The 12653-nt window shown below is 48.9% G+C and overlaps 1 protein-coding gene across 2 annotated transcripts; it reads right to left on the reverse strand.

Annotated features, from left to right (window-relative positions):
- Window positions 1–299: 299 nt before the first annotated feature.
- Window positions 300–12601, reverse strand: KAT5 (lysine acetyltransferase 5). 2 transcript variants are annotated; one of them, XM_007440183.3, is made up of 14 exons: window positions 12455–12601; window positions 12307–12373; window positions 11106–11174; window positions 10117–10253; window positions 9586–9765; window positions 7825–7905; window positions 7249–7323; window positions 6884–7132; window positions 6208–6297; window positions 4961–5101; window positions 4147–4240; window positions 2884–3043; window positions 1815–1896; window positions 300–1041 (listed from the first exon to the last, which is right to left on the reverse strand). In XM_007440183.3, exons 1-14 carry the CDS (start codon window positions 12464–12466, stop codon window positions 907–909), a joined length of 1572 nt encoding a protein of 523 aa, XP_007440245.1. In that variant the 5' UTR covers window positions 12467–12601; the 3' UTR covers window positions 300–906. The 2 variants fall into 2 exon arrangements, with proteins under 2 accessions (XP_007440245.1, XP_007440246.1); XM_007440184.3 differs by lacking the exon at window positions 9586–9765.
- Between the last annotated feature and the right edge of the window lie 52 nt (window positions 12602–12653).

Genomic DNA, 12653 nt, shown 5'->3' on the forward strand with positions numbered 1-12653 from the left:
TTAATTTATGCTCCCCAGTGAACTCTTAGGCCTAGAACGGGGGAGGACCGCCGCAAACCCTTCCCAACTTTTCATGAGAAATCAGTGCCCTTTCATTTTGTAACATCAAACCTTTCTCTTGAAAATTTGAGCTGAAAATTTTCTGCAACCCGGGGGGGGGGGGAATTAACCCTTTCTGTGGCTACAGCCTGATTTGCAAATCTACTTTCTTGGGGTCCTGCTTCCCAAAGTGAGTGTCCCTGCTGAAGGAAAGAAAAGAAGTACATGACAGAAATAAAGGCAAACCTGGGGGGGCTTTTTTTTTCTTAAAAAAAATCTTTGTTCATTTATTCTGATCAGAGACATCAGGTGAGTTGTGGTTGGTTTCTGCGAAGGGCATATCCATTTTTGTCCTCGGCTCTCGAGGCTTTTCCTGGATGAAGACACCAAAAGAAAGACCCCCCCATCTCTTCTGAGCTGGAGATGGGGTTGGGAGGGGTCCTCCCACATTATGGCAGGAGGCTGGCCCCACAGGTCTCAGCCACGGACAGCTGTGTCTCCAACCCAGAGCCGCCGGCTGGAGGGAAGCTGTTCTGTCCGGCTGCTCCAGTGGGACACCACAATCTGTTCTTCCCCTGTACATGAGCACCATGGGACTCAGCCCCACTTAGACACCACGGCCTTCAGCCTGATGCCTCTGGGTGCGTGTGGGAATGTTGGAACATATAAATATTCAAGCAGTGTGAACTCAAGCCGACTGTGCTTTTCAACTACTGTACACAAAGGCTCGCGAGAGTCTTGCGTCTAAAAGGCCGTCCAGGACGCGCAGGCTTTTCAGAGTCCGGGGCGCCCAGCCTGATCCTGCTACCGCTGTATGCCAAGGCCTGGGAACACCCCTTTGCCGGTCAAATGGCCAGGCCTTTGCGTTCACCACTTGCCCCTTTTACTCCAGTCCTTTGGGGTAAAATGTAAACACTTGGAATCAATGCGCAGGATTCGCTTTAGCATGGCCCGTTCGTGTCCATCGACGATGTCCTCTGAGAGTGTCAAAATATATTGGCCCTGGAGAGGAGATAGGGTCATGTAGGTATACACACGTTTTAAGTTCTCGTGAGAAATGTTTGCTGCCTGGAGATCTTTGCCTCTCACAGCAAGTGAAACAGCATTAAGCCAAGCAGAACTGTCACCAGAGTCGCCGGGAGTTGAGCGGTATATAAATTTTTTATGATAATAACGTTGAGCCTTCAAGTCATTTTGGACTCCTGGCAACTGCCTGGACAAGTTCCTGCAGTTTTCTTGGCAAGATTTTTAGAAGTGGTTTGCCATTGCTTGCTTCCTAGGGCTGAGAGAGAGCGATTGGCCCAAGGTCACCCACTGGCTTCATGCCTAAGGCAGGATTCGAACTCACGGTCTTCCAGTTTCCAGCCCGTTTAACCACTACACCAAACTGGCTATTATTACTATTCAAATGATAAATAGTCCAATTTTTTTGCAGCAAATGAAATAATAATAATTAATAATAATATAGGTCCTTGGGAAGGACTTGGTACTAGCTGACTGTGTGACCAACCACAGTTATTTCTCCTGCTGCACAAAAATTGGACTATTTATCATTTGAAAAAAACAATAAGGGCAAAGGGGTGCTAAGCTTCCCATACCTCAGGATGGGTGATCCAACTTTCAGGTCCCCCACCATCACACCCCCCTTTCCAGAAAAATGTAGCCAACCCGTCTTACGTCCTATCAAGAGTGACAAAGAAGCCCTACGTCTGGAATCAATGCAAATTATTCTCGCTTCTCTCCATGCTAGACAGTCCACAGAGCAGTTAATTTACCTTGTAGTAATTGATGAGGTTCAGATATTGAAGTGTAGAGATTACATCTTCTTTCTTGATACTTGTGATTTCGCTGATCTCACTGGAATGGAGGGGGGGGAAATGCAATTGGAATACCAGCTGAGCAGGAAAAAAAGCCACCACGCAGAAAAGCAACTTAAAATTCCCAGAACCCCACATTTTAAAGCTCCCAGAACGCTACATGTTCAGCCTCCCAGAATTTCCATCACCATAGTCTTTTCTGTCTGGGAACTGTAGAAGCCCAGCGCACCTGGAGGATACCACCTCCAGGCTGGGGAAAGCTGCGATGAAAAAACCCAGAACCATCTCCAATGAGTATCAGAGGTCTAGATTTCTAGGCAATTATGCTGCTTATATTTGGGGGCAAAATGCCCCTTTCCATATGCAAATGTGAGAAGGGAAAAATTAAATGGTGTTTGCCAAAACTGCAATCAAACAATCACTGAACTGAATCAAGACAGGAAGTCCCCAGTTTAAGAACGAGTTCCATTCCCAAGGTCTGTCTTTAAGTTGAATTTGTATGAAAGCCAGAACAGTATTGTATTATACTGTATAAGTCAGTGCTTCTCAACCCTGGCAAGTTGAAGAGGTGTGGACTTCAACTCCCAGGATTCCCCAGCCAGCCATGGCTGGCTGGGGAATCCTGGGAGTTGAAGTCCACACCTCTTCAAATTGCCAAGGTTGAGAAACACTGGTATAAGTAGTATTATGTAATGAACTCGAACCATTGTGGATTTAACTTGAATTTTGCTACAATAGGCTCCATTGTTAACTACAGATCTTCTGTAATCCGGGCATTCTTAACCCAGGGACTACCTGTAGATCAGACTGAATAAGATCACAGAGTTGGAAGTGACTAGAGAGGTCATCTAGTCCAACCCTCTCTTGAGCCTCTCTTTCATATTTCATCCCTTCCTTGGGTCACAAACACAACTTGCCAACAGCCCAGGAAGCCCTCCCAAGGAGCACCTGCGGATTGTCACCCTCTGTTTGGGGGATTAAAACAGTCCTCCCTACAGCTTTGCACGCCCTGTTACTTAGCCCTCACTTGATGGTGATCTGCGGGCGCTCCCCGTTCTCCAGTTTGAGGTTCATGAGGATCTCAAGGATGGTCTGCGACCAGTAGCTACGGTACGACAACAGCCCCAGGTCTGAGAGGGGTTTTTCAGGCGTGCCTGTCTTCCCTTCCACCTTGGACAGCTCGTAACCTGGAGTGGAAAGAGAGAACAAGGTTTAGCTGGAGCTACCCAGGATTTCAAGAAAGAGATCCGGGTGAAAGGAGTATCAGTTTCAACATCCAGCCACCCCACATCTAATGTTTCAACATCCAACATCGAATGTTTTTTTTAATCCATATGACAGGCGGAGGGAAGGAAGATCCTCTTTGCTCTCTGCATCCCTGGGCACTAGCCGTGCTGGCTGGGGCTGATGGGAGCTGTAGTTCAGGCAAGAAATAGAGGACTGCCCACTTCCCCTGCTGTTGCAACAGATGTTTCCAAATACTGAGGAACGTTTGCCAGCTTTCCCCCAAATTCTGGGAATGGAAAGCTGCATGAAAGCTGCACTTCACTTCATCCCCCTCCCTTCCGAATGGCTAAAAAAAGAAAAAAAAATCCCAATTCTGGATAATAACCCATTTTGCTGGAAGGGTGACTTCAAGACATGATAAGCCTGCATCTCAAGAACTGCTTGCTCTTGGGAATAACTGCTGTTCTTTTGTAAGCTGACTGCAGCTTTGCCTGGTGAATGCAGTTCAGGGTAGATTCCAGATACAAAAAGGGGGGGGGGTTGTTTTTGGAGGGGGAATCTGTTGTTCCTCTCCCCCAGGGAGGAGCAGCTCGTGAGAACCTCCATTTTCTTTCCCACAGCAGTGAAGTTCTGTGTAGCGCTTGAGTTAACTAACTAGTCCTGGATGAAACACAGGAGATAAGAAAACTGGAACCACAGAAGGAATGGGGTTGCCTCTCACAAAGTCGCTTCGTTTTGTTTTAAAGCAACTGAATTAACAAAGGCTCCACTGGTTTAGCCTGGAGAGTTCTAAAGGGGAAAAAAAAGCTTGCACGTCTTTAAAAGAAAAGCTCAGCTTTCAACTCCGGATGCCAAAAGCAAAGAAGTTGGCTGGGACAATTTAAATTTTGCTGCCTTAGCACCTTTTCTAAACCCGTGCTGCTGGATCTCAGGGTTTGGGGGGGGGGGGAAGAGGCGATCAAGTACGTCTGTGAACAAAGCCGGAGCGAGTCACCAGGAAGGTAACAAGGAACAAAAGTAGAGTTTAAAACCTGTTCAATTCAAAACAGGAAGAGTCACGTACTGAATTCAATCAGCAACTTGCCATAGCCCCGTCTCTGATAAGGGGGTAATGTCAGAATACAGGCCACATTGTAATCTTCGGTGGATTCCTTTTCCTGAAAGGAAGAACAAGACAAGCGCCACGTAAGGCTCGAGATCTCGACCAGACCTTTCCAACATTTTTGGCCAAACCCAGATCAGCCTGTCCACCAAAGTCCCTCGCTTCATCTTGCGTTTTCATCATGGCTACTAAGAGTTTCAAATAAGGGGCTATTTCAAGTCCTGACAATTTCATAAGTCATCGAGAATTTAGCACAGGTTTGCCCTTGGTTTTGTTTGTTTCAAATCCAAGTTTCTAGCCCTTATGGCGGCAAAGAAATTCTTGAGCTCCCAAATGCAACGCTGAGTGAAGTAACCCTGCCTTGCTACCCACTTGAATAATACCCCTTCGCCATTATCCCCTGGGTGTTGGTTTTGTCATCTAAAAAGTAGGCACATCCCAAATTCTTTGCCACCTTGACTTCAGAGGCTGAAAGCGAGGAAAACCACCCCAAACAGAGGTTAACGTTTGTTAACTTTTAGTTTTAATTTTAACCTTTCGCAGTTTTTAACTTGTATATTTTTTCTAAGATTTTATAGTTTTTTTCCTTGTAATGCTGCCTGGAGTCACTTGCACAGCGAGATGGGCGACATGTATAAATTTGAAAAATAAATAAGTAACATTGAAATACATGTGGCAAACTTGCCACGCTTAAGAACGTCGATCCCCTTTCAAACAGGGTGGGAACAACGGCATCGAAACAGACAATGAATTTTTGAATTGAGCAAAGCCGCACCTTGGAGAAATAGCCGACGATGTGAAAGCCTTTGCTGTCATATTCGGTCATGACGTAGAAGAGAAAAGGATCTGTGTCGTAGTAGAGGGTTTTGTGATCAAGGAAGCATTTTGCCAGAAGACAAAGATTCTGAGAATAGCTCTGGAAGAGAGCAGGAGGGAACGAAAGGGCCAAAGGATGAATAAATAAATCACTGAAGCTCAGGTAGGATGAATTCATGGCATCGAGAACTGGGCTAAGGACAGGAACAACAACAGTAACCTGGAATGTTTAAAATCTGAAACTGGGATTAGAAAGGTCTTGCCAGTTTCAGGCGCCTCTGGGGTCTAGTGTGCTGGCTGGGGAATCCTGGGAGTTGAAGTCCACCCATCTTAAAGTTGGCGGGGTTGGGAAACACTGCTCTAGGGCTCCCTCACCACAACCAATTTTGAGAAAATCACTGAGCAATGTTCTTCTTACGTGACCAAAGAAAAGGGGAGGGGGAGGGAAGGGGAGGAGAGGAGAGAATACTACTCTTAAGTCACAGTTCTGAACATTCTTGCTGCACCTTAAACTTGCATAAATCCTACTTTTTCCACCTTAGTGTCAACAGGCACAAGACCTGCTTTCCCATCTTGGGACCAAAGATATCGACCTACCCAGAAAGAGGAGGGGAAAAAACTCAGTGTCCCTGCAATAGTCTGGATCAAACTAATTCCCCTTTTCTCTTCTTGCATCTAGACTGCGATGCAAAACATTCCTGTGAACTTGGGGAATTCTGGGAGTTGAAGTCCACCTATCTTAAAGTTGCCAAGGTTGAGAAACACTGTTCTAAATGGAAGATCTCAGACACAGCCCCCAGCTTGTCCACTGGGATTAAGGAACAGGGAATCAGAACAAACCCTGGAAACAGATGCTAGTCAGAGTATATGATCTTAGACTAGATCAGCCTTCCCCAAGTTGACATCCTCGGTTTGGACTTCAGCTCCCATCACTGAAAACCACTGGATTAGGGGTACGGAACTAGTATCTTCTGGGCTTTGTCAGGCTGGAGAAAGCTGGCCTTGACACTAACCAGGAGAGACCAAAGCTCCGTAACTAAACATGCAGAACTGAAACGCACACAGAAAGCGGCATGTTTAACCTGGGTGAGAATGGTCTTCCCCATCAGGGGATCCACAAGGAACTCTGGGAAATGTAGTCCCAGTGCACCTGGCAGATTCCAGACCGGGGAAGACTAGATACAGCACCCAGGGCATTTCTCTTGCCTTGTTCTTCCGGCCATCGATCTCAAAGAAGGAGATGGTCCCCTTGCGGTAGATTTCATTGCCTGGAGGGTGCCTCAAGTCACACTTCATCTGCAGACAAGAAAACCACAGACTTGGTGCCTTTCTCACGAAGAAAAGAAACACCCTGAGGGGTCAATACGTTTGTTTGGGGAGGGGGGAACTGCTTCAGCACGATCACACTCTGTGCTTTTGGGGGTTTCTAGCCAGGGAATATCATGTGAACTTTGAGATATGACTTTTGGCCAGAGGAGGCGCATTGTGTGAGCGTGGACTAAACAGCATTCAGAGTCCTGAGGATTTGGGGAATCACATCAAGATGGGAAAAGGGAGATGGAGGGGTGGGAAGGAGGGTACTCTTTTAAATGTTTTCCATTTCACCAAACTGCATTATCTGTTCAAAGATGTCTGCATCATTTGGATTGCCTTTTTTACACACACACAGAGAAATGTAGCAAGACAATGCCTGCTGTTTATCCACTGCTTGTTGCCTGAAAGAGCAGTGGCGTGGGCTCGGGATGATGGGAGAGGGGATCCTTTGCATGATCTGGGGGAGCAGCAAGTGAGGGAAGGACGTCAGACAGGATCGGGGCCTCTGATCCCAGGCTCAGCTCCTGGAATTTCCTGCAGAATGGGGGAGAAAGGAACGGCAACTTACCAGGTGCCTCTGGAGGCACTTGAGGCTCTTGACATACTTAAGGCAGAACTCGCAGAGGTAGACGACGGGGAGGGCGGTGAGCTCCTGCGGGTAGGGGGAGAAGTACCACGGCTTCAGGCGGTGGCGCCCCAGCTCGATGCACTCGATGTTCTTCATTCGAGTGACGATGTCATCATGGCTGCGGTCCGAGACCAGGCTGCCCGTCATGCGGGGCGCCGACGGGATCCCGTCTGAGCTGTCCTGGGAATCCTGCTTGCAAGAATCAAGGGGGAACATTTTGGATTGAAGAAGAGACACGCTCTCTCCTCCAAGGCGGCCCCGGAGGTGGAGATGGGCACCGCCAGCTTCCCGGCCCCGATGTGTACCTCGTCTGTCCCAAGGCAGTTGGATTTCCTCTTCCGGCCAGGCTGGGCGGCCACAGCTCGCCGTGCGGAGCCATTCTGGAAAAGAGGGGGCCACAGAAGACATCATGGGGGGGGTAGTTGGCTGCTGGGTGGATTGGCCCAAAGTCAGCTCTTAGAGGATCAGAAATGGCTTTGAAACCAGAAAGTACCCAGCAGAGGAGCAACGGGAAGTGCAACTGTCCGACAAAAGAGCTATGAGAGACCTCTGGAGGAGAGCAGAGCTGTTCTTTCAGCTCAGCTTTCCCCCAGCTGACGTTCTCCGTGTGGGTCAGACTTGAATCCCCCAGATTTGCAGCCAGCACATCCAAAGGTCAACGTATCTAGAGGGCACTCCATTGGGAAAGACGAGGCCCCTCGCATAAGGGATTGGCTTCCCAAAGAAAAATCCTCCCTTCCTCCCCGAAGCATGGATCTCCAAACGGCCCAGCGCGGACTGGACTGAGCAATCACTCTCCTTCTCTTGGGCTCACTTCCAAGTTAGTAAAGCAACAATGAAAATATTGCTTTCGGTGAAATAAAAAGCTGGCTTCTGCTTACCTGGGGAAAAACCGAGGCCTGCGTTGTCTCGGTTGGAGTAGGGATGGGGGTTGCGGGCGAAACCACCTCCACCTTCCGCTTCTGGAAGACACCAAACGCAGCAAGGTCTAGAGGGTGGCCTGCCCTCCTCCGCCTCCTCCCCTCCCCAATTTCCACCAGCAACGTTGCCTCGCCAAGGACGAGGAAACTCGGCCTGTGATTGGCGGGAGGGGTTGGTCAGGCCAAGCCCTTGCAACTACTGCCCAGGTGAAGACAGCTGGGGGAAGAGAAGAGGGGTCATACGAGGCCTTTGACTGGATGGATCCCTTCGGAGACAGAAAAAGAGATTCCAACAGAAGAGAAGATGGGTAGCCCAGGGTTGAATTGTGGCGTTTGTAAACGACCCAACCTCAGGGAGCACCAAGAACTCCTCAAAAAGGAGATTGCGCCTCCCCCCTTTAGGATCTAAAACAGTGCTTCTCAACCTCGGCAACTTTAAGATGTGTGGACTTCAGCTCCCAGAATTCCCCAGCCAGCAGGGCTGGCTGGGGAATTCTGGTAGCTGAAATCCACACATCTTAAAGTTGCTGAGACTGAGAAACACTGATCTAAAGCCTCAAGAAGAGCAATGGGGACTAATTCTGCCCCAGCCCGCATTTAAGAAACCACTCCTTCTACAACCACAACTTGATCAGATGTAGCTTAGGCTCTGAAAGCTGTTTTACGCAGGACAACTCTCTCCTTCTCAAAACAAGAGCAAGAGGTACTTTAACAGGAGTTGCAGATGCTTTGGTAAGAAAAATTAGGGATCCCAGGCCCACTCAGAATGGAACACCATCGCCTTACTTGGACCCAAGATCCAACTCTGAACAACACCAGTAAGAGGCCTGGGGACTGTGAACCAGTTTCTAACTGGTTCAGGGCTTAAGGAATCTGGTTCCCAGCGCAAGGATTTCCAGTCATATTTATTAGATTTATTCCCCAACTTCCTTTTGGGAGCTCAAAAGTGCACAAATAGTGTTCATTCCTCCCATCTTCCCCCACAACTCTGTGAGGTAGTTTGGGATAAGAGAGAGTGACTGGATCAAAGTCATTCAGGGAGTTTCTGTGGCTGGGGGGAGACTAGAACCTGGGCCTCCCTGTTCCTAATTCAACACCTACAAATATCACTTCTAGATCACTTCTTTCTTAAATTTTCCACACAACAGTCCTGCACGGTAGGTTAGGCTGAAAGAGTGGGATTGGCCCAAAGTAACTCACACAGAGAGCTTCCACGGCTGAGAAGAGAGAGAACCTGCGTCTACCCATTTCTAGTCCAACACTTTAGCTGCTACACCACACTGGGTTTCTGCACAGAGCCCAGGGTTTCTGGTGGAAAGCTACGGCCGTTAAACCAGTTTCAAACTGGGCTAAATACTGAGGGTCTTCCGTGAAGAAATGACCATCTATGACACCTTTTTAGAGGAGGCCTCCATGGCCATTCACAAATCTCAGATCTGAAGCCCAGAGCCTCGTTTGAGCAGAGTTCTACGACCATCAAGGTCTTGTCTCATTTCCTTCTGTGATGGGGTGGGAAATTGTCTGCCCTGCCCTGGATTGACTCAGGAGGGAAGAGGGGGCCCTCGAAGGAAAGGCCACAACGTCCCTGGGCACTGCCCGGAGGCCTCCCTTGCCAGCCCAGACCTAACTCAACCCCGCCCAGCTGGTGCGGCCTCTTGAGAATGGGCCGGGTAGACAAGACATAAAAGGAGCGAGCCGTGGCAGCCGAATGCCAGTTTGTACCGTGGAGCGATGGTTTGGCTGGACGCAGGAGCTGGAGGAGAGGGGTTGGTCGGGCGAGCCAGGGACGGCCTCCCTCTCTTTAGGTAGGTTAAAACGGAGGGTTATCTGCACCGGGATGGGTAGGGTTTTACCGCTGGATGGAGTTGTGGCTGGTTGTAGAGACAGATCCAAGGTCTTCCTCTGAGTAGGGAGGAAGACGGGCATTACCAACATGTGGGGAAAGGACGCAAGTCCTGCTCTGGGGGAGTGCATGGGGAGGCCACTGTCTCCACACGCTGCAGGCCAAGCTGCAGTCAGAGATCTCGGCAGGGGAAAAGCAGAAAAAAATCACCAATGCTTCCAAACTCCCCATCCTTACAGCACAGAAACTTCACTGTCCTGGGTTTGTTATGGCCTGGGCAACTGGGGTGGAACACTGACCCCCAAGATGACTAAAGGCGCTTGCTTCCCCAGGCTGGTGCTAGCAACCCTCCTCCCGAAGATGTCCTTCCCCCAAACATCTCCCCCGCCCCAAAGGCTGGCTCATCGTACCACGTCCCGTTCCGGAGAGCTGGGCCGAGATCCCGGCAGCCCATTCTTGGTTGGGGTCTTTGCCTCCTTCTTGGGGAACTGGATCTTCTTCAAGTCCAGCCGGTCGTGAGTCACCCATTCGTCTAGACGCTTGTTAACTGTATGGTTAAGGCAAGGCACAGGGATGTTTTTCCCCTTTTAGAAAAAGACATGCCATGATAAAGGGGGAAAAAATCCAAAGTTCTGCCTACAGAACAAAAAATAGCAAACCTCCAGCATGACACTCCTTAAGACCTTGGATTTTTCCTTGCCATTCCCCAAACCTTTCTGTGCTTCTCATAGCAGTTAACAGGTGCCTATTCTTAGTTCTATTTTCTTAACAGCATACATACAGCAAGAAGAGACCAAGATGCAAGAACCCAGGATACTCACCCCCAGCCCTCAAGATGTGTGGGACAGTCATTCATATTACTGCCAGTCAGATGGGAAGGGGCTCAGCTGGGAAAGGCTGATCTAGAATTGACACCTCTTAACTGGCCTTGATAGCGAGCCAACATTTTCAACCACTGGAGCATATTCCTGCCCAGCTCCCAATAGGGAGAGGGCAAGCTTTTGTCTCCAGCATCAGGGGCACCCCAAATGTTTTCAAACTGCAGCTGGAGATCAGGGACAATCTTGCCACACCACAACTTTAGGAAAACAGCTGATGATGCTGGAGGTCAGATGAATATTTGCTCTGACAAGTGAATTCATGGAACCTTGGCTATGGCAACAGATGTCACTGTGAACCTGAAGTATATATTGTAGACAAGATGCCTTTGAGACAAGGATGGACCAACACAGCATCACAAATTATCTTGTCTTCAGTTTCACAGTGCTCCAGATATGATCCTAATGGCCCTCTGCTCTCCCAAACAAGCTCCCACTTTTGTAATCTCATTTTGGAAAAGCCTGTAATTATATTTCCTTCCCAACCATCCAATGGATCCCCCTCTGGCTTGCTTACTCACAGTCAATGTAGTGAACATAGAAAAGTTTTCGGCCACTGATGTCTTTAACACTCAGGATTTCAGCCAGTGCTGTCAAAAAAAAAAAAAAAGAAAGAAAAAGAAAAGTGTATTATTTTAGGAGAAAACAACGACCACCAGCTCTGTTTTACAGGGCTCTTATTGCTTACAAAACTCTGAAGAGTCCCAGAAAGAACTTTGCAACCAGGATATGCAGAATTTAGGCTTAAGAGATCCAGTTGGGTTTGCTTTACTGGAACCCAACAATCCACTACAAAGAGACAAGCCTGAAACAGAGGCTAAGAGGAAAAATGACAGATTTAAAATGGTGACGCAGGATCAGAAATAATTTGCCTGCCATGTACGTATACACCCAACTTGAGTCTATTCCAAGCAAGTACAAATCTACACATGAATTGCTAAAGAATTAAGACATTTAACCCAAATTTTCAAGCAGACAGCTATGCTGGACAAGACCTGGTGAAAAGAGGACAATAATGCCCTACGCCAGACGAAACCAATGATGAATAAAGAATGATTAGTACCAGGAATTAGTACATCAAGAATACTTCTTTCGCTTGCCATTTTAAAACCTGGGGGCAAAGAAGCCTCGTTGGATGTGGCCAATGAGTCAGAAAGGGTTGGGAGATCTTCGGCTAATACGTCCTGACTTGGCTTCTCCCTTTCTACTGAAAACCACCCCTAAACTCTGGCCCCTAAGCCGCCCGTCTAATGGCTGGGCGAGAGATCTGAACCCCCCTGTTCCAGTTTTATCGGATACTCTTCAGTCAAGCTTCCCCAGCCTGACACCCTTCAGAACTATGGGCCACGCACCCTGGCAATGCTGACTGGGGATGATGGACTTTAATGTGCAATCCCCACTGGAGCTGGGCAGCCAATACATTTAAATAAATAATAATCGAGAAAGCAGCATGCTCTGAGCACTAGACTACGCTACCTTTTTTCTTAGCCCAGTCCTAAGCCTGGTGCCTCTCCAGTGCGGGTCTCCTCCTTGTGGGGCCCACTTTTTTGACTGCACCCCTTCCCACCTTTAAACCCTCCCTCCAACCAAGTCCCAAGCAGCCCCAACTTACCACCTCACGTGGCCCCGCCCTCCCGTTAAAGCCCCTCCCACCGCCCTGTGTCCCCACCCACCAATCCTTAAGCCACGCCTCTCCCGCCTTAAACCCGCCCCCTTACTCACGCCACTCGTCCTCGTTTTCTTGGTTACGGCGCAACACAGGGAGGCGACACCCTTCGGTCACTTCCTCCTGCAAAAAGGAGAAATTAGGCGGGAACCAAGGCCACAGGATCCGCCCGACTCTCTACCCTTCCCGCCGCTCCGCACTCACCACCTCCGCCATCTTGGGCTCTCGCCGTTTGCCGGGGCCTTCTCTTCCGGCATCTGCCGAAACTACTTCCGGGGAGCGAAGCCACTATTTCCTGTATCCTTTGAGTCCTATTTCCGGTTTCTGGAGGCCCAACATAAAGCTGTCGGGCGAGGCGGAGCTAGCGGCGTGCCATAGAGAGGAGCAAGCCTAGCTAGCCAGG

This window comes from Python bivittatus, unplaced genomic scaffold, assembly GCF_059951505.1.
Source record: "Python bivittatus isolate LINGU-HERP-01145 unplaced genomic scaffold, Pbiv_v1 ctg000180_np1212, whole genome shotgun sequence".
NCBI classification, from domain to species: Eukaryota; Metazoa; Chordata; class Lepidosauria; order Squamata; family Pythonidae; genus Python; species Python bivittatus.